At 36.5% G+C, this 27878-nt stretch overlaps 1 protein-coding gene across 1 annotated transcript; it reads left to right on the top strand.

Annotated features, from left to right (window-relative positions):
* The first annotated feature begins 326 nt into the window (after nt 1-326).
* LOC136043028 (lactoylglutathione lyase-like) lies at nt 327-25589 on the top strand. Its single transcript, XM_065727917.1, has 3 exons — nt 327-486; nt 15464-15758; nt 25234-25589. The coding sequence occupies exons 1-3, from the start codon at nt 430-432 to the stop codon at nt 25410-25412; spliced, it is 531 nt and encodes a 176-aa protein (XP_065583989.1). The 5' UTR covers nt 327-429; the 3' UTR covers nt 25413-25589.
* Nucleotides 25590-27878: the final 2289 nt, after the last annotated feature.

The following is a 27878-nucleotide window of genomic DNA, read 5'->3' as shown; positions in this document are numbered from 1 at the left end:
TTATAGTATCCAATCAATTTGGCTTTAAGATGCATAGATACTGTCTAGTAGGAGCATGATATCGTGTAGGCTATATCCTCGTATTATTGGCAGGGGCTCTGCACACTTCACTGCAGGGCTAGCTAGCCTAAACTGCACATTTAACAAAAAAAGCCAATAAACCAAAAAGTGAAAATATTGAATAAATAGTTAGCAAAAAAAGAAATGAAAATGTCTTGGCTGTGTGGTAAAGTTCATAATTTTGGTAATACAATCGTTTTTGCATTATGATCTAGTCACGGAAAGCTAGCGTAGTGAGCAAAACGAAGCGTGTTGCCGAACTTTATGATTCCTTTCCCATGGAACTGGAAGTCATGGATTTTTTTTCTAGATCTAGCCCAGTGGCAACCCTGCTAATAAGCCTGGTTCTGAGATAAAAGTAAAAAAAACATGTTGAGTGACTCGGATATAGCAAATGTGTGTGCAGAGCCCGATACTTCTACAAAGGTAACTATAGTTTCTAAAGCCTACCGATAATACCAAATAGCCTAGCCCTAGAGTAATAGGCTAGTATTGTCTGTGCATCAAGACCTGTCTTTGAATGGGAATAGCCTAGGCCTAGGCTATATTTTATTTTGGATGCATGAACTTCTCAAAAAATGCTAGGTAAATGTTTAGTTTCATAACAAGCTGTCCAAATTGGAAACTATGCTGTAAAGAAGCATAGTTTCCATACTATAGTAGGCCTACTTAGAAGTGCATCCATTTCTGGCTGACCCTGCTCCTCCATGGGACATACTAAAAATACATAAAGTGGGCTTGCTTACAGGTAACATTAACTATAGAGCAAAGCATATTTTTCCAAGCATAAATATAAAGTAGGCTATAGACCTTACCCTGCTGCCAGCTGGGCTCATGCACTAATACACTTTGCTCTATAGGTAATGTTATGGTAAAATTCTAGTTAATTGACTTTTTGCTATCTCAGAAAGGGTTTATGTTAGGAAAATGAAACTTTCAGGGATGAATCTACAAACTAAAGTATGTCCTGAGAAGGTATTTTGAAGCAACTAACTCAACTCCTTCTCCCTCTAGAGGGCCCTGACCTTTGATGACCTCTAAAAATACGTGTCTTATAAAAGAGAAACCCTTAAAAATAGATCTTCTGCTTAACTGAGGTACAACAAAACTGTTTTCAGCTTTATAACTTTGCTCAATTCCATTTTGTAAGGTTTTAAAGATATACAAATACATTTCCTAAATTTTTAAAAAAAAAACATTGATATGGCTCAAAATTTGGTAAAATTCTAGTTAATTGACTTTTTGCTATCTTGGAAAGGGTTTAGGTTAGGAAAATGAAACTTTCAAGGCTGAATCTACAGACTAAAGTATGTCCCGGGAAGGTAATTTAAAGTACCCATCTCCACTCCTTCTCTCTCTAGAGGGCCCTGAAATTTGCCTACATGACAGGTACCTATACCTATTGAAATTTTGACAAAACAACATTTAACCTCAATTTCCAGTTACTAGTTGCTTTTTCTCTGCCTTTAGTTCTGAAAATGCAATTCCTGTTATTTGAGTAGAATTTCGAGCCATATAAATTTTTTTTTCAAAATTTAGGAGATGTATTTGCATATCTTTAAAACCTTATAAAATGAAATTGAGCAAAGTTATGAAGCTGAAAACAATTTTGTTGTCCTTCAATTAAGCAGAAGATCTATTTTGCAAGGTTTCAATTTTATAACACACATGTTTTTAAAGGTCATCAAAGGTCAGGGCCCTCTAGAGGGAGAAGGATTGGAGGTAGTTGCTTCAAAATACCTTCCCGGGACAAACTTTAGTCTGTAGATTCAGCCCTGAAAGTTTTATTTTCCTAACCTAAACCCTTTCTGAGATAGCAAGAAGTCAATTAACTAGAATTTTACCCAAAATTCTACTCAAATAACAGGAATTACATTTTCAGAACTAAAGGCAGAGAAAAAGCAACTAGTAACTGAAAATTAAGGTAAAATGTTGTTTTGTCAAAATTTCTTAGGTCATGACAGGTTTTCAAAAACCTGTCATGTAGGCAAATTTCAGGGCCCTCTAGAGGGAGGAGTAGAGGTGGATACTTCAAAATACCTTCCCAGGACATATTTTAGTCTGTAGACTCATCCCTGACAGTTTCACTTTCCTAACCTAAACCTTTTCTGAGATTAAATAAAAAAAAACATTTTTTTTAAATGAAAGTAAGGAGCATTATCAAAACTTAAACAAACAGAAATTACTCCATATATGAAAGGAGCTTTTCCTCCTCAATGTCCTGCTCTTTATGCTAAAGTTTGACTCTTTCTCTTAACTCTATTTTTAAAACAGTAAGAAACTTTAGCATAAAGAGCGGGTGTTGAGGAGGAATAGCCCCTTCCATATATGGAGTAATTTCTGTTTGTTTTAAGTTTTAATGTTGCTCCTTACTTTCATTCAAAAAATTTGTTTTTTTTATTTAATTTCTGGACGTTTTTGAGAAGATTTTGAGAAAAAAGGAGCAAGGGAGGAGTCCTAGTTGCCCTCCAAGTTTTTGACTACTTAAAAAAGAAACTAGAACTTTTAATTTTTTACAAACATTTTCATTGGAAAAAAATATATGTAACTTACAAATTAACTTACATAACAAACTTCTATATTTGTATGTTTTTATTGTGTATATGAGGGGTTCAACCTTCATTGCTCTTTAACACTAAAGCTTAGATTTTGTCCCAATTCCATAAGAATGATCTCTGAATCACAAAGGCCATAGAATTAATAGTTGAAAGTACTGAAAATACTTTAGCGTAAAGAGTGAGGTATAACAAGGAGGTGAAACCTTCATATGCGTAATAATTTTTGTTTGTTTTAAGTTTTAATGCTGCTCCTTACTTTCAGTACAAAAAACTTTTCACATTTATTTTTTCATTGTTTTTTCAAATAATGCTTGAAAATCCTGTGCCCCTTCATTGAAATTCTACTCCCCCATGAGAAGTTTCTCCATGGAAACATCCTCCCATGTAAAACCCCCCCCCCCACCCCAAACCAAAAAAATCCCCCTGAAAACGTCTGCACACTTCCTAGTAACCATTACTGTATGTAAACACAGGTCAAGGGTTGCAACTTGCAGCCCCTCCCATGGGGACTGCAGGGGAGTAAATTATCCCCAAAGACATAGTTATTAGGTTTTTCGACTATGGTGAATACAATGGCTATCTCAGAATTTTGATCTGCTGACTTTTAGGAAAAAATGAGCATGGGAGGGGGCATAGGTGCCCTCCAATTTTTTGGTCACATAAACAGGGCACCAGAACTTTCAGTACAAAAAACTTTTCACATTTATTTTTTCATTGTTTTTTCAAATAATGCTTGAAAATCCTGTGCCCCTTCATTGAAATTCTACTCCCCCATGAGAAGTTTCTCCATGGAAACATCCTCCCATGTAAACCCCCCCCCCACCCCAAACCAAAAAAATCCCCCTGAAAACGTCTGCACACTTCCTAGTAACCATTACTGTATGTAAACACAGGTCAAGGGTTGCAACTTGCAGCCCCTCCCATGGGGACTGCAGGGGAGTAAATTATCCCCAAAGACATAGTTATTAGGTTTTTCGACTATGGTGAATACAATGGCTATCTCAGAATTTTGATCTGCTGACTTTTAGGAAAAAATGAGCATGGGAGGGGGCATAGGTGCCCTCCAATTTTTTGGTCACATAAACAGGGCACCAGAACTTTTAATTTCCATTAGAATGAGCCCTCTCGCGACATTCTAGGACTACTCAGTTGATAGGATCACCCCTGGGAAAAAAACAAATAAACATGCATCCATGATCAGTCTTCTGGCAAAAAATGCGAAATTCCACATTTTTGTAGATAGGAGCTTGAAACTTCTACAATTAGGTTCTCTGATATGCTGAATCTGATGGTGTGATTTTCGATAAGATTGTATGACTCTTAGGGGGTGTTTCCTCCTATTTTCTAAAATGAGGCAAATTTTCTCAGGCTCACAACTTTTGATGGGTATAACTGATCTTGATAAAACTTATATATTTAAAATCAGCATTAAAATGCAATTCTTTTGATGTAACTATTGGTATCAAAATACCATTTTTTAGAGTTTCAGTTACTATTGAGCCGGGTCGCTCCTTACTACAGTTCATTACCACAAACTGTCTGATAGCAAGAAGTCGATTAGCTAGAATTTTACCAATGTTTCCTCTAAGCAAGCCTACTTTACATATTTTGAGTCTCATTGGAGGTGGATTTTAGAAAGCTTAAAAAATAGATGCACTTCCCTAATAATGACAAAGAATCAATAAGTGATCATCAGAATCTTGCTATATGCAGTAATATGCACTTTAGACAGCTTGTGATGAAACTAAACATTTACCAAATGTTAAATAAATTTACGAACTAACAGATAAAAGACAGCAACACAAATGAAAGTGTTTTCATATTTAGCCCCTCTACCCTCTGAGTTTCAGCCTTCTAAGAATGGACAGTGTATCATAAAGCAGATAGTATCACAAGCACAACCCTGGCAGCCAGAGCCTAGGCTGCTGGTGACTATTAAACCCTAAGGGAAAATTCAAGATGAGCTGTTCTTTGTTATATTGGAAAGGGGTTATGTTGGGAAAATGAAACTTTCAGTGATGAATCCAGGGCCAAAAAACATACTCCAAGAAGATGTTTCCAAACTACTATGTTTATCCTCTTCTGATTTAGAAATATAAAAATCTTAACCTCTTGACAGGTCTATACTATAGCCTATGCTACCAATTGGAATTTTTACAAAACAGCATTATGCTTCAATTTTCTATTTTCACTTTTTTTTCTGGTTTTAGTTTTGAAAATGCAATTCCTGTTATATGAGTAGAATTTCCAACCACATCAATGTTTTTTTTGAAATTAGGAAATGTACTCTATACTAGGTCCTCTTTTATTTTTAATATTTATTGATCGGATTAAGTATTATTTGTCAGAGGCTGGTATAATCCTTTTTGCAGACGATACTCTTTTACTTGTAGCTGCTCCATCAGTTGATCTACTTTTTGATAAAATGATAAAGGCAATGACCGAGTTTATTGAGTGGGCAGATTTCAATCTTTTGACATTAAATTATAATAAAACTAACTACATTCTATTTTCTCGGATATCTAGTATTGAAACTAATTTAGAATTAATAATAAACGGAAATCAAATAAAAAGAGTAAAGGTAACAAAGTATTTAGGTTTTATGATTGATGAAAATCTATCATGGAAAACACATTCAAATATTATAGCTTCAAAGTTGTCCAGATCTCTGGGTGTGCTTCGCCGAGTTAAAAACCTAGTATCCTATAAAATTCTTCGGTTACTTTATTTTGCTATTTTTTACCCGTATATTTGCTATGGTTGCTCTTTATGGGCTAGTAATTTTGTATCATGTTATAAAAAAATCCAAAAAATCCAAAATAAAGCCGTTAAACTTTTATCACCTAAAACTTTATTTACTCATAATATTAATGAACTTTATACTAAGAATCAACTTTTTGATATTTCAAAAACAAGAGACTACCAAGTTAGTATTTTCACATATAAATTTATTAATAATATACTTCCCTCTTCTTTCGAAAATTTTTTCTCCATTAATTGTGATCTTCATAGCCACAATACACGAGGGGCATCAAATCTGGTACACCCATTTAGAAATACGGCTAGAGCTTCTTTCGTGATTAGAAATTTTGCCCCCTCTGTATGGGATATTATTCCAATTGAAATAAGAAATTCGAGTCATTTGGCTTCCTTCAAAGCTGTTGTTAAGAGATTCTTCCTTGCAAAAGAATAGTATGGTAATGATGCAAAAGTATAGTAATAATGCGTGAGTGTCATAAGTAGAATCTTTGTATGTAGTAATATGTAGAGTAGAGATGACTGCCACCTGCTGCCAACAAGCCCAAAGGGGCTTTCTTAGCAGGTGCAGCAAAATGTTTTGTATACATGTTTTTGAAATAAATTAATCTAATCTAATCTAATCTATTTGCAGATCTTTGAAACCATATATATTGAGACTGAGCAAAGTTGTGAAGCTGAAAACAGTTTTCTTGAAGCCCACTTCATTTAAGTGCAAGATCTATTTTGCAAGGTTTAAATTTTATAACACAAAGATTTTTAAAGGTAATCTAACTTCAGTACTCTCTAGATAGAGAAGGAGTTGAAGTTGGTGCTTCAAAATACCTTCCCTGGACATTCCTTAATAAATAATTTTTTTGTATGGTACTTCATTTAAGCAGAATATCTATTCTGCACACTCATTTTATAAAACAAAAATCCTTAAAGGTCAGTGCTCTCTAGAGGGAGAAAGAATGGAAATAGATACTTACCTTAATCACCTTAATCCATCTGAGAACTTTAAGGTCTTCCAGACCTGTAGTGCTCTTGAGTTGATGACGGCCAGTCAAACCTCCACTGCTTCTTCTCCTTCTCTTTATCAAGTTGGTTTTTTAAGGATTGGATGGAGGGAGCACTGACAGTTGAATCTTTCAGTTGTTTCCAATGGTTTATGACTCTTCTTGAAAAGAATGTTTGGCAAGTTTTCAATCGGAAAATTGACTTTGGTAGCTTCTCGGAGTGTCCTCTTGTGTTGTGCTGGATAGTACTGAGACTGTTGCCAAAGATTGCTGAATTTTCGTTCTGCAGCTTTTAAGTAACCATCATATTGCTGTGCAAGCGTCTGTAAACCAGAGTGGGTAATTTAAGGTACCTGAGGCGGTCTGCATATGAGGTTGATGCTAGACTTTGTATGTATTTTGTTGCTCATTTCTATACATTTTTGATGAGCATCACATCTTGTCATATAAAAAGAACTTATCAAAAAATACCCCAGTCTCTAGGTCCATCAATGATATTTACATTTTCTTAACCCAACCCCTTCCAAGATAGCAAAAAGTAGCTCTTAAAATTTTACAAAAATCAAAACTTATAGTGGCAGGGGGGCAAAGAGGCAAGATGAGGGATAAGCAGGCAAAGAAAAGCTTTTCCTTGGGAAGCAAGAATAGATATGCTGCTGTTTTCTGACTGTTATCTCCTAGTTAAGCTATTTATAGCCTTAGAGCACCTCTGATTGAGCTATAGCATTACAAAGTTGAGCCATCAAACTGCAATAAGACTTTCTTGACCTATTATTGGTCACAGATACTACAAAGTAAAGGTTTAAGTGGTTGATAAACACCTAAACATTAAATTTGTAGGTAAGCTGCAAGGAGGCTTACAGTAGGGACCATTATATTCTGAAAGTGCTGAATAAAGATTCTAGTGCTTAGCTGTTTCTTTTTGTAATTTTAATCTTTCCTTCACAGGAGGATTCTTGACAAAGAACTGGCAGTACTCCATAGGCCTGCTCTTTTTCTAAATTAATTCAGTGACGAACAAGCCATAACAATGGCAACAAGCAACAGGTAATTAAAGGAGTGTCTAGGCTAGTTTGGGTTGTATATTTGCACCTTAGGAGATGGGAATAAAGTAGTATGATATGCTTTTATGGGCAACATAAGTATTTTTGAATCTTTTAAAAATAATTTTCAATGGTTTAATTTTTTCCCTGTGGAGGAGCTAATCACTAAATTTGTACCATATATTTTTCTAAGGGTGCAGTTCATGTGAAACAGTTCACATTTTGGTAAGATACAGGGGGCAAGTTTCAGAATACCAGCTCTAAAAGGAGATATCCTAGAACAAAAAGATAGGCATTCTGGATTGCTTTATGTCCTTTTTTTTTGTGGTTCAAGTTGTGTGCATTGTGGAGGTTACAACTTTTGGTGGAAAAGGAGTAAAAAAGGTAAAGTTCCAGTTTAGAGGCTGATTACTATCTTGAAAATTAGTTGAGAAAGATAGATGAAATTTTCAGGAGTGAGCACAGGGCAATAAATATAACATTAGTGAAGGCACTGCAAAACTACTAAATCTATCATTTCCTTATGGTGTTTCTAAATTTTGGGGAAAACCATTGTGCAGTTTTAGTTTTCAGTCTATTTTCCATCAGCCTTACTTTCTGAAGATGCAAATCTTGCCATTTTAATATATTTTTAAGGACAAACAATGGCATTTTCCTAAATTAAAAATAGATTTGCCTATCTTTTGAAGCTTATAATTTATGATTGAGCAAAGATATAAAGCTTCAGACACTTCTGTTGTTTCACTTGACCCAAAGATGTATTTTAAAAGGTTTCAATTTTATAACACAAAGATCAGTGCCCTCTGGAAGAAACTGGAGGCGAGGTAGGGGCTCAATATATCTTACAACATTGCTATTAGGGCTCTGGATACATTCCTAAAAGTTTTGATCACCTTCCTCAACCACTTTCCAAAATAGCAAAAAGCCCCCAAACTAGAATTACACCAATTTATCAAGTATGATTATCATCACTGCTGACAATTGCTTGATTTTTCCATTTTGACTATAGATTGCTGAAAACAAACTGCTAGTGTTATATTTAATGCATCATAGTATACTACCAACTCACCACAGCACCAAGCTGCCTGAGGCCAACACCGCTATACATGCCCCTCCTCCATCGTAATCTGTTCAAAGCCTCCCTCTTTGCAACTTCCCAGGAATTTCTCTTAAGTCTTTCTTTACAGCATCTTCCCATCCCACAAAAGTCTGTATAGCCCTAAATGATTTTGTTGACCTCCTTTCCAATCAAACCTTGTTGACCTCGTTAAAAAGAGCACCAGGAATTCCGATTAGGCATTCAAATGGGCCCCTCTGAATTTTATATGATCTCCCCTTCCATAAAAATTTTATATGCCCCACAGGGCAAAACTTGCAACATTTACCCAGTTTGTATTATCCTGGAAGTTTTGCTACATTAACTTTTGTCTACTTCGAACAAAATGGCTATGAAAAAATTTGAGTGGATGCTTTTGCGGAAAAGAGAGTTAGGGGTGAGGCTATTTGTCTTTGGATCACTTTTAACACTTAAAAGTGGAATTAGAACTCTTTATTTTGAGCCATTAGAGTCCCTTCCATGGTTTATAGGACTACTTCTTCCATAAAAATCTTATGTGCCCCCAGGGCATAAGTTACAAACATTCTTCCGGGCTTGGGGGCTGGATTGTCTTGACCCTGAAGTTTTTGTTATCTTATTGTTGGACTATGTCAAACAAACTGGCAATCTCAAAATTTGGATAGGATACATTTGGGGAACAGAGGGTGTGTTTTTGGGGGGAGGGAGTAGAGGCCCTCTGATCCTTTTTGACTCTTGGAAGGTAACTTTAATTTTCAATTTTCAATCAAATGAGCTAGATCGCAAGTTCATATGACCATCTCGACATAAAAACCTTTTCTACCCCAGGGCATAACTTAAAACACTTCTCCCTGGGGGGGGGGTTGACTCCAGAAGTTTTATTATCTGATCTTTTAACTATTTTCAACCAAAAGGCTCTTCAAAATTGAAGAGTCAAAAGTGATCAGAGGGCATCAGCCCCACTCTTCCACACCCTTTTATCCCAAATGCATCAATTAAAAATTTTGAGAGAGCCTTTATTAAAAAAAAGTTCAAAGATCATATGACAAAACCTCTGGATTCGAAAAAAAACCCACAGGCAAGTGTTAAGTTGTGCCCTAGGGCATATATGGTTTTTATATTAGGGGTTCATTCAATTGCAAACCCAGAGGGAAGTGTTGTAAGTTATGCCCCAGGGGCAGATAAGGTTTTATGAAAGGAGTGGTGGTATAAACATAATAGGTGGCTAATTTGATTGGAAACTGAAAGTTCTAGTTACCTTTTTAGGAGTCATCAAATTTGATTTGCGGGTCTTTGGCCTACCTTCCCCCCAACACCCACACTTATACGCTCGTCCTCTTTTCTCAAAATCTGCCGTATTAAAATATTGAGATAGCCACTATGTTGGACTATCAAATGACGAAACATGAGGGTCAACATCAACTTCAGTGTTAACAAATAGCAAAACTTCGGGGTCAACAGAACCCAACAGGGACCAACAGCAGATGTTGAAGGTTATACTCTGGGGCATATTTGGTTCTCATAGAAGGGCTGCTTATATAAACTTCAAAGATGGTTCATTCGATAGGAAATTGAACATTCTAGCTCAATATTAGAGTAAAAGGAGATCAGAGGTCAACTAGCCCCTCATGTCGTTTTCCCAAAACCCATCCGCTAAAATTTTGAGACTGCCATTTTATTGAAATTAGTTCAAACATCAGGAAACATGAACTTCGGGGTCGACACGATCCCCCAGAGCCCAGTGGCAAGTGTTTTAAGTAATTGCCCAGAGGCATATAAGGCTTTTTATTCAAGGGGTTGTTGTATTATGTTCTGGTCTTGAGAAGGCATGAGGGTTTTCAGTCCTACTCTTAGTAATTACTAGCTGTTGGTGTGGTGCTTCGCGCCACAACAACACCTAGCTGATGGGGCGCTTCGTGCCCCCCAAGCCCCCCCGCGCGCGTATTTTGTTACGTGCCATATTAGTTACGCGCCATTGTAGCTGTGTCCCTGTGTCCCACCTGTGAATATAGATATATATATATATATATATATATATTTATGTTTTTAACTACGTAAAACTTGCGAATATACAATATTCTTTGGTGTCCCATTGTCTGTGCATATAAATAGATTGTCAGGTTTACCGACTCTTGAACATGCAACATATAATTGTCCACGGGAAAACAATCCGTATTCAGATCTATACCGCATTTTTCTAATGATTACCCTTAGGCTTTGTTGATGGTAATTGCTAATCAAATATTCCCTGTGTCCCCGTCGTCATTTATATATCCCCCATGTGCCCTTCCGACGTCCCCGCTGTAGTTGTATCCCTGTTTCCCGGTCGTCATTTATATTCCCTGTGTCCCGGTGTCTCGGTCTGTAACATACGACAATAGATCAATTGTGTTGTAACTTTGTTCACGATACCATTCTACACATGTAGAAATAGAAGCCCTACGATTAGGTGAAAGCATTCCCAAATGCTTGAGAAGTTTGTTTGCAATAGATAAGCACAAATCTTCAATCATAACTAAAGTGCTTCAATCATAACTAAAAATAAAAGGTCTGTAACATACGACAATAGATCAATTGTGTTGTAACTTTGTTCACGATACCATTCTACACATGTAGAAAACGAAGCACTACGATTAGGTGAAAGCATTCCCAAATGCTTGAGAAGTTTGTTTGCAATAGATAAGCACAAATCTTCAATCATAACTAAAGTGCAGTTATAAATTTCTGTTGTAAAGTCCAAGGTCATATCTGACCTTTTTAGCCGTTTTCGGTGGAGTATATTCTCGGTCATTTGCGATTTATATTTCTCCCATAACTCTGTAGGAGATGAAGGAGAGCAACTTTTGCCGGAAGATACGGGCCGTAATGTCATGTCTATGAATCGGCGATTTTCCAGGACGTAAAAGATGTTGTATATAATCCCAAGATGAATTATGTAAATGTAATAAATGACGAATCATTAATCTATAGGCATAATATTTCACTGCGCTGCATTTCTTATCCATTTCTTTGTTAGTGGCTAGATTTATCAATTTAATATTAAAGTGATAGCCGTTGGCTCTATCCCAAACAATGATAGGTTATTGTAGGGCATCGTAGCATCGATGAGTTTAAGCAATTCTTGTCAACTGATTGTTTCGCCTATAAAGAATATTATCTCGAGGTAAGAACTGATCACCGACCATAACGATTGCCACTTCGTTGACAGTTGCGTTTCAGTAGGCATCAATTCGATTGCTGTTTTGAACATAAGCACTAAATTATTATTTTTGTGGAAAAGATGTTGCAACTGGGAAACGATAGTCCTTTCAACGTCATTTTTTTTATCATCGGTATCACTTTCAAGCTGTTTGGTTTGTTTTACCTTGGCTTGTCTTTCGTCACTATTAAATACGTTTTGCCAAACCTTTGTTTTTTTAACTAAAATCTGGTAGGCGTTGATGACCTTATCCAAGTCAGAATCCCGAACCTTTGTTTTTTTAACTAAAATCTGGTAGGCGTTGATGACCTTATCCAAGTCAGAATCCCGAACCCAATCATCATCGCTATTATTTTCAGTTTTGATACGTTTTGATTCTTGCTGTCCAGGCTGATTTTCATCTAACTGCGCGGTTTTGCGTTTTTTAGCCGCAAGCCTTTTGGCATTGACTGTTTGAGCAGCTTCCTTGGCTGTTTCTTCTGCCATTGTAGGATTTATACTAAAATTTCTCTTGAATAAACTATTTGAGCAGCTTCCTGGGCTGTTTCTTCTGTCATTTTAATATACTAAAAATTTTTCTTTGAAACGCCTTCTTATATACTTATAATGACGTCATATACAAACATACAAAATACATACATGACGTCATAATGCTCAATCCTTATAATGACGTCAGTCGACAAAAATAACGTCAGTCAACAGACATGACGTCAGTCGACACACAAACAATTTATTATATATATATAAATATATATATATATTTATATTTATATATATATATATATATATATATATAAACAATTTATATATATATATATATATATATATATATATATATATATATATATATATATATATATATATATATATATATATATAGAGAGAGAGAGAGAGAGAGAGAGAGAGAGAGAGAGCTCGTTTTGAGTCTCGTTTATTTATTGACGGTGATTTACTATTTGTGGCTGTTTTACGCTTGGGAGGTTACCTGATTTTATATCTGCTCACTGTTGACTTAATGTAGCTCTTTACATTTCTTTGAAAAACTTGCTTTGTGGAAAAACTTCTTCAATTGATTTTTGTTTGTTCTTTTTAACGTAGTCTTCTTCATGGTAAAAACTAATATTTTATATCGTATCTGTTTTGTTTTTACTATACGTGTCCACAATTTGGCTTGCTATTTGTATGTTTGACAATCTTTTTCAACAATTTTTAATCCTGACACAAAGAGTTTGATTTACCTTCAGTTTATCCCTGTTAAAGGCCCTTTTCTTCTCTATTAAAGGTAAAGCTTTCCACTAACATTCACAGCTGTATTCCAAACTTTCTTCCCTGAGATACCAGCAGCAACTTTATAAATTATTTTCTTAAAATTACTCCACCCATTTTCTAATTTTAAGTTCTCCAGTTTAGTATTCAACTGTTCCTGGAAACTTCCTCCCAAATTCTCATCTTGGAGCCTGTCAACGTCATAACTTCCCAGGAGGTAGTTACCCTTCGAAGTTTCATATATAAATAAACCATAGACACTACTAGATTGCAATCTTTACTTTGAACATTATGAACAGCCCTCCTGTGTACACTATTATCTTGTAGGGTGAACATGGGTAAAGCCGACCCACTATCAATTTTTCTGAGCTTAATTTGGTCCCAAAATCGTTTTGCAGTTTCTGGTAAAATAAAAACTATTTGACGTCACTCTTGGTCATGCTAGTAATATTCTTCACAATCTAGAACGTTTGCAATTTTTATTGTTTTCCGTGAGTGACTAGACCAAATTAACCCATCTCAGAGAGGTCAAACGTACCCCAAGTCTGGGGCAAATCTGACTCCCCCAGGTAAATTATATGCCTGGATAGATGAAGATTCTTTCACCCTAAGACATGATAGAGGATACTTTTGTGTACAGGAATAATATACAAAAGAAAAAAAAAACCATAAATAGCTTTCATGTACCATAGTGGAAAATAGGTTTTCTTCTTACCACGGGTAGTTCTGACAGTGTTGGTCTTACTCTGTACACAGAAGAACCCCCTGAAAATGGAGTTTTAAATTGTTATTGCACATATGAAAAACACTTAACACCATACCACAAATAATAGGGGGGGGATGTAATTTCAATTGGTATCAGAGAAAAAAGTATTTTTTATTCTAGTTGTAAAAAAGGGATTTTTATTGAAAACAAATCAATTAGTATCAGAGAGAGTTGAGAAATTAAATTTGTGATCACCTGCAGGCCCTAGTATGCTTCTTACAAGCTGATGACCTACCAAATTTGGAATTATGGTAGAGTGAATGGACCAGCTCTTGAAAGATCCAATGTTCCAGCAAAGATGTATTCTTCAATTTTGTCAATTTCGTCTTCTTTGGGCAAGTAATATGAATAGTTGCCTCAACTCAGACAGCAAAGATATTTTATGCAAACAAGATTTTCTTCATGTAAATCAAGCACCCTTCCAATGTATAAGCCTTGTTTGTCACGTTTGCTATCGTTTGCTACAGCATAATACTCGCTTAGCTGTATTTTTAGCTTCTTTTCTTCCTCTTCTTCTTTCTTACTGCCAACCGTATAACAGATGTCCATGTGGTCAGTTTTGAAAGCCAGTGAGACGTCAGAGTCTTCACTGGAAAGATCATCTCTCTTTTTCTTTTTTCTATCTCTTTTTGGTCAAGCCATCTCAAAGACTCAACGGATATAATTGCTTTTGCTTCACTGGTAATGATCTGTCTACAGGATATCCCAGGTGCTGAGGCATCAAGAGGAGGGCCCTGGGCTGAGCCTAAGACAGGTTCTTCATATGATTTCTCATGGACATGAATCTTTTTTGGATTATCCTATATAGATCTGATTTGTTGCAGTATTCACTCTGGTTGTCGCTCTTGTGAAATTCCAAGCCTCTGATGTCTTTGTCTCAACGTATTATTTTAACTTGACTGGATCACACTTTCATTTGTCAATCATGTTGCAGTTGATATATGCTTGAATCGATGATTGATTGATTTTTCTTCTAACGATAATTTCGACCGGACCTGTGCCTGTCATCATCAGGTTAATTCAAATTTCTTGCCAGAAAGCGTTGTTCAGTGTTTTTAGTTTTATTTATTTAGTGATTTTACTTTCTGGTAAGAAATTTGAATTAACCTGATGATGACAGGCATAGGTCCTGTCGAAATTATCGTTAGAAGAAAAATCAATCACCTGACATCCATAGCCTAGGTAAGCTTATTACCATCTATCATTATTATGTCTGTAAGTAAAATTCATCTGAGTCACTACTGTCTTCGTCAGAATGTTCTGCAAGAACATATACAGCTATAACGTTATATATGCAACGTTATAACGTTGCAGCTTATGTGTTATACAGCTATAACGGATACCCTGCATTTTTTAGTTGTAAAATTAGCGATTAGGATTCTAGTACTTTTACCTTCCCAGCCTAAACCAAATTTAGCAGCTTTATTTTTCATCTTGAGGCCTACTCTCTATCTATATACCCCATTCTTCCTGCCTGAGGAAAAAAAAATTCATGCTTCTTGCCCCTGGCATTTGAGTTTCTTAAACTCCTATTAAGTTCAGTCCAGTTTGAATTGCTTGTATGATTGATTAAAAGGTTTTTTTTTTGTTGTTGCAAGAATTTTTTTTTAAACTTTGAACAGCATTATTATTTATTGTCGAAAATCAATTTGAAGCAACAATGTGCATACAACCTTGAGTGGGGGCTAGGTTAGTTCTTGTGCCTAGTAAGTTATGCTTAATGATCTGTATTCTTTTGCAGGATTTCATCTTCCAACAAACAATGTATAGAATAAAGGACCCAAAAAAGTCTCTTGACTTCTATACCAGGGTTTTGGGAATGAGACTATTGAAGAAACTGGACTTTGAGGATATGAAATTTTCTCTGTATTTTATGGGCTATGAAAACAAAGAAGAGATTCCAGAAAATCCCAAAGAAAGGACAATCTGGGCGCTTTCTAGAAAGGCGACATTGGAGCTGACTCATAACTGGGGCACTGAAAGTGACTTGGAATTCAAGGGCTATCACAATGGAAATTCTGAACCAAAAGGATATGGTAGTACACTTTTTGTATTTATTAAAATTTTGTGACTAAAGAATAACAAAACTAACCAACTATTATCTAAGCCGGATCTAACTACCACACGAACTACCGTTCTCTCGTGCATATTTTATGTGACAACTTTTTAGGAAAGCAGAAAAAGTTTAGGAAGTTTCTAGTGCTCTTGAATGTAAAGGGTTTTTTCTGCTGTCCAATTGTTTGCTGACAGTGATACACAATAGGTATTTGTTTGGGTGGTGGAAATAGAGTTGTTAGCTAGCAGAAATACTTCACTTTAAATTCTCAATCATTTTCTCAGAGTATCCGATTTGTTAGAGATTTTCTCCAATAATGTTATTACTACTAGTACGAACAGCCCAACAGCACTAAACCCCTAACACAACACAGTTACGCATGCTCCTCCTCAATCCTAATATTTTATTCTAGTTCCAATATATTAATATTTTAGTTCCAATTTCCATTGACTCTTTCTTTACGCCATTCGAACCCAATTTTGGATGACCTGGTTTCCATACGCATGTTAGCTAGCAGTTTTTAGTTTAACGGCGGGAATACTATTGTTGGGGAAATTATTAGCTTTTTTTGCGGAAAAACCCTTAAATTTGCATGGGGCAAAGTGAAACAGAAAATTTTTAGGAGAAGATAAAACCGAACATAAGGGTGTCCCTATGTGAATAATATATATTTTGTATTATGCAAAATTGAAATATGTCCACTTTTCCTAATTTTACAGGAAAACAAGAACTATGAAAAAATCATTCATACAAATCAGAATTTAAGAAACTTGAAACTTTAAAGATTGATTCCTAGTTAAATTTATAAAGTAATATAAATTAATGCATACAAAGCCTAAGTCCTACTTACAGGCCTCCAAACCTTTTGGGTGCAGTTATCTTTTGCTAAACTATATTTAGGAGAGGTCTTCATCTAGTGAACAAATTTCTCTCAATTTTGCACAAATTTCCCTTAATTAACTGCATAATGGGTAATTCTAAGTCTTAGGGGTAGACAGTTGCAATGTGTTTGAATACAAATTCTATTCATGGTTGTAGCAGCAACTGTAACATAGTAAAGAGCAATCAACAGTCCATAGTAACCGAAAGCTAAAAAACATGTTTTGAAAAAAAACTGCCTATTAAAAAAAAACTGCCATTCGACACTAATTCAGGAATGGCAATTATTATTTCGGTTCATCTTCAAAGTAAACTTTTACTGTGATAGGAAATTTACAGTGATTTTGAAAAAAAGCCTTAATCCCTTGGAAAAGGCGTCATATCAACGTGAAAAATGTACCATTGGAATCAGCATGGTCGAAAACCTATTTCAGGGAAATTACTGTCCCCCACCTTGAACAAAAAGGAAAGTCACTTTTTATGGCACTTGGTATTAACCAAGTGACATACAGCAATCGCAAATTCTGTTGGTCTGTCTGTCGGTCCCGGTTTTGCTACTTTAGGCACTTTTAGGTAAGCTAGGACGATGACATTTGGCAGGTGTATCAGGGACCAGACCAGATTAAATTAGAAATAGTCGTTTTCCCGATTTGACCATATGGAGAGGGGGGGAGTGGGTGGCCAGTTAATTCAGAAAAATAGAAAAAATGAATTATTTTTAACTTACGAGCGGTTGATCAGATCTTAATGAAATTTGATGTTTGGAAGGATATCGTGTCTCAGACCTGTCATTTTAAATCCAGACCGGATCTGCTGACATTGGGGGGGGGGGAGTTGGGAGGGGGAAACCTAAAATCTTGGAAAACACTTAGAGTGGAGGGATCGGGATGAAACTGGGTGAGGAAAATAGGCACAAGTCCTAGATACATGGTTGACATAACTGGAACGGATCCGCTCTCTTTGGGGTAGTTGGGGGGGGGGTAATTCTGAAAAATTAGAAAAAATGAGGTATTTTTAACTTACGAACGGGTAATTGGACCTCAATGAAATTTGATATTTAGAAGTATATCGTGTCTCAAAGCTCTTGTTTTAAATCCCGACCGGATCTGGTTACTTTGGGGGGGGGGGCTAAAATCACGGAAAACGCTTAGATTGGAGGGATCAGGATGAAACTTGGTGGGAAAAACAAGCAGAAGTCTTAGATACGGGATTTACATAATTGGAACAGATCCGCTCTATCGGGGGGAGGGGGGTAGTTCTGAAAAATTAGAAAAAATGACTTGTTTTTAACTTACGAAGGAGTAATTGGATCTTCATGAAACTTCATATTTAGAAGGACCTCGTAACACAGATCTCTTATTTTAAATCTCAACCGGATCCAGCGTCATGGGGGGGGGGCAGTTGGGGGTAGACCAGAAATCTTAGAAAATACTTAAAGCGGAGAGATCAGACTGAAACTGGATGGGAAGAATAACAACCTGTCTAAGATATGCGACTGACATAACCGGACCGGATCTGCTCTCTTTGTTGGAGTTTGGGGGGGGGGGAGTAATTTGGAAAAATGAGGTATTTGTAACTTACGAAAGTTGACCAGATCTTAATGAAATTTGATATTTAGAATGACCTTGTGCTTTAAAGCTCTAATTTTAAATTCCGACCAGATCCTGTGACACTGGGGGGAGTTGGAGGGGGAAACTGGAATTCTTGGAAAATGTGAAAATTGGGGTATTTATATCTTACGAATAGGTGATCGGATCTTAATGAAATTTTATATTTAGAAGGAAATCATGTCTCAGAGCTCTTATTTCAAATCCCAACCAGATCTTTTGACATTGGGGGGAGATGGAGGGGAAATCTTGGATAACACTTGGAGTGGAGGAATCGGGATGAAGCTTGGTGGATAGAATAAGCAAATGTCCTTGATACATGATTGACGTAACAGTTCTGGATTCACTCTCCTTGGGGGAGTTGGGGGGAGGCGTTCAGTGATTTGGCGAGTTTGGTCCTTCTGGACGTGCTAGGACGATGAAAATTGGTAGGCGTGTCAGGGACCTGCAAAAATTGACTTGATAAAGTCGTTTTCCTAGATTCGACCGTCTGGGGGGCTAAAGGGAGAGGAAAAATTAGAAAAAATGTGGTATTTATAACTTACGAGTGGGTAATCGGATCTTAATGAATTTTGATATTTAGAAGGACATCGTGACTCAGAGCTCTTCTTTTAAATCCTGACCGGCATTAAACCTCTAATTTTGCTTTTAAATCAATCTATTGATTCTTAGAATTTTGTTAGAGCTTATACCATATGAGCTCTTGGCTCTTAGCTCTTCTTGCCTCGTCACAAGTGCTATATGAGCTCTTAGCTCTTGTTTTGTATGGGTAGCACTAATCTTTGCTACCCATACAAAATTATCCTGTGCAAGTAGCATATTTCACGAAAAAGGTACTTTCTGTGCCATTTCTCAAGGGGTGGGGCTAGCGGACTACCACAACATCGTACACAGATTTTTAGTAGCTCATATAAAAGCTATTGATTATATTTACCTTCTTTCTATAATTCTGCAAGCTGGGGCTTGTGGGTTGTCACAACTTTTTAGAGTGATTATCAATGGCTCATTCGAAATCTTATAGTCATATCTACGTGCTCTTTTTTATCAATTCTACCGCCGGTAAATGCAATATAGCACTAAAAACAACACTTATGGTGCAACTTCTTAATTGAAAAAGTTAGAACTATAAAACGGTGTCATTGTAATAATTATGGTCCGAAACTCTTAACTGCAGGTTTACAAAAAGACCTCTCGTATACTCTCTTTCCATGCCCCCTTAGTAAATTACGCAATTATTGTCCTACTAACATCAATAGATTAAATTAGATTAACAAAGCCGTGGTTCAGTTAGTATAGTTCTAAGCTTCAAGTAAGAATGTCAAGCGTTCAATTCCTGCTGGGGTATTTTTTTTAAAACCATAGTTCTGTCCCTTCTATTTGATTATTTTTCTGATAATTCACTCTTTTTTTTAATCTAATGCACTTATTTTTGAAACTTGTCGTTAATTTTAATACAAAATGGAATAGAATCATCCAGTTTCGTGGTTTGCAGCTACAATCTTAATCACTAATCCCTTTTCCCAAATTCTTGTCACTTAGGAGTTGGAGAAGCGTAGGTACTCGATTCTGGAAACACTCAAAGTTGCATATTAAAAGAAAGATCACTTACTGTGATATTTACTTATTCAAATTATTTACTTACTTTTATTATTTAATAGACAGGATACAGTTATTTGTAATGTATCGTAGAGAAATTATAGTAATAAAAACCTATTTACATGTTTGTTTCGTGATAGTTGTCATGATTTTCTTGTTTTCAGTCTGTATTCTGATTTTTTTTTTATTGCTATTCCACTCATTTATGTCCAAAGTCTTTTTATGTTAACTAGGAGATGGGGGGATATCGTAAATTCCCGTTCTCAATGCCTAAATATCTATTGTTTTTTAAAGCACGAATAATAAGCTTTTTGTTGTAAACTTTTTGTTGTTTTGCAGGAATACTCAGCTTGTGCCATATAAATATATTTCATATTTCTGATAGTGAAAGGTGAAAAAAAGAATACGGCATCGGACTTTACAGTCCCTACCAGCGGTGCTGATCTCTGTTTCTTGAACCTTCAGCCAGGAAGTAAAATGGGGGCTAGGGGCCAACAATCCTGTGCTTTCGCAGACCCTTACTATTTACCTTCCCCATTAGGGTGGAGCTTATTTTAAAAATTTTGGAAATATTATTTTCTTACCCCCCTAAGTTGTTCCATATCACATGAAAACATTGTAGAAAAAGTTTGAGCCATTTATAATAATGTTTAGGGGTAGCTCAAGTACCTCAAAGATTAAGAAAAAAAGTAAAAAAGAAGGAAAAAGTAAAAAAGAAGGATTTCGAGCAACTTGTATTTTGCTTAAAAACACATAAACAAAATTGTTTAGTTCCTATTTATGGTTGACCGGATAGAGTCTGTTTCCTGCTATCGGGATAAGCTCTGCGGTGTTCATTGACAACTTGCAGCAGAACCAGACATAATTTAGCCGGCAATGCAAAATTTCCATCCTTCAGAGATGAACGTGTTCAGACTTGTTTGCTTTTGACCGGTTGCGCTTACTAGAGTCTCGGACACCAAGACTCAGTCTGGTGTAGTTTTTTGCTCGAGGCGATATTGTATCAGTTCTGTTTTGTTATCAGTGTTGTTTTTTTTACAATAATAAGCTAATTGTGTATTAACTTGTCTCAAGACAGTAGATTTCTATAACGTTAATGACTACTGAGCGTTGATTGACGAATTTGAATGTAACTGAGCCTATTCTTTTGTTGGAGAAGCAATGAGTTGAACAATTTTTGCTCTTTTTTCTAAAAAAAATTCACCCTGCCTAAGTTCATGATTATAAATTCTGTTTTCTTTTTATTTCAGACCCAATTGAGACTGAAAATGTTGGCAAATGCAACTAGATCTCGAACGGAGTTATATCTCATTGGTAGCTCTGTGTCTGAATTAAGAGGTAGCAAGCTGCCTTCATTGCGAATGGCTCTTGGGTTCTTCCTTCATCTCCACCTTGAACTGAATGAGACCATTAGGCACTCGTCGGCTGCTGCTGTAACCGAACTAGCAAAGTTTTGGCGGAAAGCTCGAATTCCAATGAGAGATCATCAAAACTGTCAAACCAAGCTTGAGCAGGCATTTGAAGAATGGCGTCTCCTCAAGAAGAACAAAGCACGAAAGTCATCAACTCAACAGGCGACAGAGGCGGCCTTCGTATCTAGGCTCGAGGATCTTTTTGACATCGCTCACGCCGATGCCCTGAACACGATGTCAATACAAGAAGACAAGGATTTCTTGTTAGCCCAGCGAGAAAAAGGGAGACGGGGGTCAATGGTTGGCGTAGATGAAACACTAGCTTGCAAGGAGAAAAGGGTGTCTGAGAGAGAGCAGCAAACACTTAAAAGACGACAGCAAACAGAGAACATACAACAGATAGAGGCTTCCACAGCCGAACTTACCACATCTGGTTCAGAGATCAGCGCAGCAGAAGACGTTGACAGTGAGGGGGCTGTTGGAGGAAGCAGAACTCAAAAAAGAAAGAGGGGCCGAAAAGCTGTAGTTACACCTGAACTAGCAGCAGCTCTTGATCGTACTAAAGTATCAGACCGCAAGGCTGTTTTTGTCATAGCAGAAACTGCCAAAAGCTTAGGAATGACTATTGACCAACTAGCTCTAAATAGAGATTCAGTTCGCCGACTCAGAGCAAAACATCGAATTCACAGTTCTGCAAGCATCTGAGCCAAGTTTCAGAGTGATGTTCCCCTCGTTGTCCACTGGGACGGCAAACTGATCCCCGACCTCATTGGAAAAGAGAAGGTTGATCGTCTGCCTGTTTTGGTTTCCGGAAAAGAAGTTTTACAGCTACTCACAGTAGCCAAGCTTCCATCCGGAACAGGCGAGGCTCAGGCTTCTGCTGTCTTCGGAGCTATTGAAGACTGGGGCATACCTGGCAACATCCGAGCCATGTGTTTCGATACTACAAGCTCAAACACTGGCAGGATCTCTGGTGCTTGTGTTCTGTTGGAGCAGAAGCTAGGTAAGGAACTCTTGTCACTGGCTTGTAGACATCATATTATGGAGCTCGTCATTGGTGCTGCGTTTCGAGTGTGCATGGGATCGACATCTTCTCCTGAGGTTCCACTCTTCAAACGCTTCCAGGACTATTGGAGATTCATAGATACAGATAAATATGAAACAGGAATTGCAGCTGATGATGTGGCGCGTCTAGCGGATGACTTCAAACAAAGTACCATCGATTTTGCTAACAAGCACCTTGAACAGAGCCAGCCGAGGGATGATTACAAGGAATTCCTGGAACTTGTGCTCATCTTTCTTGGTGCTACTCCTGCGAGAGGAGTACGATTCATGTCACCCGGAGCGATGCACCATGCCAGATGGATGAGCAAAGTGATATACAGTTTAAAGATCTGGATGTTCAAGGCTCAGTTTAGACTGACTCTCACAGACGAAAGAGGTTTGCATGACGTGTGTGTGTTTGCAGTACGTGTGTACCTGAAAGCCTGGATCTCTGCACCTTTAGCCTCAGGTGCTCCGTACAGTGACCTACTACTGCTGAAGTCGCTGCTCGAGTACTCATCCATCCATTTGGCAATCTCAAAGGCCACATCAAACAAGTTTTCCGGTAACTTGTGGTATTTGTCACCCGAACTCGTTGGCTTGGCTTTCTTCGACAGTCGCGTCAGTTCGTCGACGAAGAGACTGATGGTGAGTGCCATGCAGAGTGAAGACGACCCAGGAACATACCAAGCGTATCACCATTGATCTTGATTCAGCCAAGAATAAAAACCTGGAACATTTTGTTACAGCAAAGTCAGCAAAACTTTTTCAAATGATGGATCTTCCGGATGGATTTCTCACAGTTGATCCAGACTTGTGGGAAGATAGACACGACTACAAGCTAGCGTCAGAAACTGTGAGGTCACTCAAAGTCGTCAATGACCACGCTGAGCGAGGAGTGGCACTCATTCAAGAGTACAGCGGTTTTATAACCCAAGATGAGTCGCAGCTGCAATTTCTGCTGCAAGTTGTCAATGAACACCGCAGAGTTTATCCCGACAGCAGGAAGCAGACTCTGTCAGGTCAACCATAAATAGGAACTAAACAATTTTGTTTATATTTTTTTAAAGCAAAATACAAGTTGATCGAAATCCTTCTTTTTTTTCTTTTTTCTTAATCTTTGAGGTACTTGAGCTACCCCTAAACATTATTATAAATGGCTCAAACTTTTTCTACAATGTTTTCATGTTTTAAGTACAACTTCTTCACAGTCATCGGCTGTCAAATTTACCCGTAAAATTAATTTAAAACGGGTAAAGATTAATTTTAAGAATAAACTTTTTCTGTGGGAAGTAAAGAGCGAAGTTGAAACTTGCAAACAAAAATTGTTATTTCACGGTCTATCTAACATATACCGTATCAATAAAACTAGTGTAAATAAACCAACTTATGACATTTTGCTATGTTGTAGGAATATAGCAAACTAGCGCTTTGGTTAAAACCCAAAAGCCAGGGGCTAAAACCAGCTTCTAAAGCAGCTGCTAAAAAAAATGTATGACTAATTAATTTTAAAACGACTATAAAATTAAAATTATCTTAAAAACTGATTATATGTGGTCTTGGCAGTTATAATATCAATAGTGAGTAATACACAATTTTAAATCGTAATAAAAAGCTTTAATATTACTCGAAATGACGAACAAATAAATTATTATAAGAACCCTAAAAATTCGGTTATTATTTCTATACAACAGAGAATTCCAAGTTATGAAACAAATTCTAAAGCTAATCAACAGTTTTAATACTATCAAGAAGGTTTGACATCGAATTTGTCTTCAAAACTATCATAAAATATCCTAAAATATTTTATTATGTAAAGTGTCATATAATGGTTTACTTTTAGTGTACCGAAACTTGTATATTGTTTTAAGTTTTCAGTAAAGTGCTAGTTTTCTATAATCCTACAAACATAGGGAAATTTTAGAAGTTGGTTCATTTTAACTAGCTGTATTGATATACGTTAGATAGACCGTAGAGTATTGATTTTGTTGGTTTAAGTTCAAACTTTTCTCTTTACTTTCCTAAAAAAAATTTGTTTTTGTTAATTACAACATTTGAATTGTATTTTAACTTGCATGATATTCCTTGTTTCTTTTAGAGAGTATCTTTAGTTTTAAAATACGTATATATGTACTTTAATCCATACTGGAGTGTTAATAATTCATTGCAGGTGATAGACGTTTTAACAATAGTTTCGACTAAAAAAATCGAGTCCCTTGATTTTGCGACAATGTATACTAATCTATCACTTAATGTAGTGTTAAAAAATTTAAAAACAATTATTAAGAAATCGTTCCTCTTATCTAGTAAGAGGTTCTTAAAAATAGACACTTATAATATAAAAGCCAGATGGATAAATTGTTTTAAAACTGCTTCGAGATGTTACAACCTAGATATGATTGTTGACTAATTAGAATTTGTTTTATATAAATACTTATATAAGATTTAATGTTAATTTATATAAGCCAATGTTGGGAATTCCCGTGGGGGGGGGATGCAAGCCCATTTGTAGCTGACTTATTTTTAAGTCACTAGAATATAAATATGTGATGGATAAGAATAATCCAAATAACTTAAAAAAAGCTTTGTCAAATAATAAAATATATTTAGATGATATTTTGGTTTTAAATTGTAAAGAATTTATTGATATTTCTAAAAATATTTAGCCATCAGAGCTGACTCTTGAACCTAGACATGGCACAGGTCTAGAAGATCATTTCTTAGATTTGAATATTAATAATTCTGATAATAATAAATTAGGTTTTAAAATGTATAATAAAACGGATGATTTCGATTTTGAAGTGAATTAATTTCCTGTTCTCTGAAAATAATATAGACTCAAGTATCACATATTCAGCATTTTACTCAGAAGTACTTTAAGTACTTGAGATATTTATTTTATTTTTCTAATGTTTAGGACATATTGGCATATTGGTACCTGATGTACACGCAGCGTGTGCACGGTTTGAACAACTTGGTGTGGAATTTGTCAAGAAACCAGACGGCGGAAAAATGAAGGGATTAGCCCATATCAAAGATCCTGATGGCTATTGGATTGAAATTTTCAACAACAAAACCTCTGAATGCTGTCTGTAGAAAAATCTTATCAATTGTTTCCGAAATTTTCTTTAAAAATGGACATAATGAAAGTGATATATAAGGATGAGGTTAAGTATTTAATATGTAAGGAAAACGTAAAAATACAGGGATCAATTACGCTTCTTAATCTATGCAATATTAATATTTATGCAAATATACCAGTTTTGAATCTTATGATTTCACATTGTAAATCCTAGAACCTTATCAGCAATAAAATAGGTTAGCCTAGTTAATGGCAAAATTACAGAAATGTTCTATAATTTCTGTTTTGCTACCGTTGTTCAATGAGTAAGTTAATAATTCTTATTGTTTTTTTTTTTAACGCTTTGAAATTATAATATGATAGTTATTTCAAATGTGGGTAAAAATTCTCAGTAGAACTTTTCATTTAGGAGAATTTCTGACGGGTAGGGGGGGGGATTTTAAGGAAAGGCTCAAGAGCGGAGTATTTTTCATTTGATAAGACTTTGGTATTTTCATTTTAAAATAGTTAAACAACCTTGATTGTACTTTTGGGATGTTATATGGCACTTTGTCATTGCACTTTTAATACGAATTAAAAAAAATTATTTAATAGAAAACATAGTTTATAAATAAGGCCTCAATCGGGTTTAGAGAAGTAGTATCAACCAAATTGCGCTTTTAGGGTACCATAGGGCCCTTCATGACGGCTTTATCAGGTCAAATTAAAAAAAAAAACAAGAGCTAAGAGCTCATATGGCACTTGTAACGAGGTCGGAAGAGCCAGAGCTCATATGGTATGAGCTCCGGCAAAATTCTAAGAATCAATAGATGACTTTGAATGTAAAATCAGAGGCTTCATGCCGGTCGGGATTCAAAATAAAAGTTCTGAGTCACGACGTCCTTCTAAATCTAAAAATTCATTAGAATCCGATCACCCATTCGTAAGTTAAAAATACCTCAATTTTCTAATTTTTCCTCTCCCTTCAGCCCCCCAGATGGTCAAATCGGGGAAACGACTTAATCAAGTCAATTGGTGCAGGTCCCTGACACGCCTACCAATTTTCATCGTCCTAGCACGTCCAGAAGCACCAAACTCGCCAAAGCACTGAACCCCATCCCCTAACTCGCCCAAACAGAGTGAATCCAGTCCGGTTACGTCAATCACGTATCTATAACATTTATAAGCGTTCTCCAAGATTTCCGGTTTCCCCCTCCAACTGCCTCCAATGGCAACAGATATTGCCAGGATTTGAAAAAAGACCTTTGAGACATGAGTTCCTTCTAAATATCAAATTTTATTAAGATCCGGTCACCCGTTCTTAAGTTAAATTACCTCAATTTTTCTAATTTTTCAAAATTAACAACCTCCAGCTCTCCCAAAGAGAACGGATCCGTACCAATTTTTCAATCTCGTATCTATAACCTGTGCTTATTCTTCCCATGAAATTTCATCCTGATCTCTCCACTCTAAGCGTTTTCCAAGATTTCCGGTTTCCCCCTTCAGCTCCCCCGGATGTTACTGGATCTGGTCGGGATTTAAAATGAGAGTTCTAAAGCACAAGATCCTTCTAAAGATTAAGTTTCATTAAGATCTCATCACCCATTCGTAAGGCACAAATACCTCATTTTTTTTTCAATTTTTCCGAATTACTCCCTCCCCCCCAACACCAAAGAGAGCGGATCCGGTCCAATTATTTCCGTCACATATATTGGACTTGTGCTTATTCTTCCCACCAGGTTTCATCCTGATCTCTCCGCTTTAAGCGTTTTCCAAGATTTTCGGTCCCCCTCCCCCAGTGACACTAGATCTGGATGAAATTTCAAATAAGAGATCTGGGTTACGAGGTCCTTCTAAATATGAAATTTATTAAGATCCGGTCACTGCTTCCCAAGTTAGAAATACCTCATTTTTTAGAATTAACCCTTCCCCCCAATTCCTCCAAAGAGGGCGAATCCGTTCCGGTTATGTCAATCACGTATCTAAGACTTGTGCTTATTTTCCCCACCAAGTTTCATCCCGATCCCTCCACTCTAAGCATTTTCAAGGATTTCAGGTCCCCCTCCCCCAACTCCTCCCAATGTCACCGAGTCCGGTTGGGGCTTAAAAAAAAGCTCTGTGACACGATATCCTTCCAAAGATCAAATTTTATTAGGATCTGATCACTCCTTCGTAAGTTAAAAATACCTCATTTTTTCTTATTTTTCAGAATTATTCCTCCCTCCCCCCAAATCCACCAAAGAGAGTGGATCCGTTCTGGCTACGTCAATCACGTATCTAGGACTTTTGATTATTTTTCGCACCAAGTTTCGTCACGATCCCTCCATTCTAAGCGTTTTCCCAGATTTTAGATCCCCCCCAAACTCCCCGCAATGTCATCTGATCCAATCGGGATTTCAAAAAAGAGCTCTGAGACACGATATCCTTCCAAACATCAAATTTGATCCGATCACTCCTTCGTAAGTTAAAAATACCTAATTTTTCAGAATTAACTCCCCAAC

This window comes from Artemia franciscana, unplaced genomic scaffold (assembly GCF_032884065.1).
Source record: "Artemia franciscana unplaced genomic scaffold, ASM3288406v1 Scaffold_284, whole genome shotgun sequence".
Classification (NCBI taxonomy): Eukaryota; Metazoa; Arthropoda; class Branchiopoda; order Anostraca; family Artemiidae; genus Artemia; species Artemia franciscana.
Note: the sequence above shows the minus strand (reverse complement) of the source record. Positions and strands in the feature narration are given on the sequence as shown.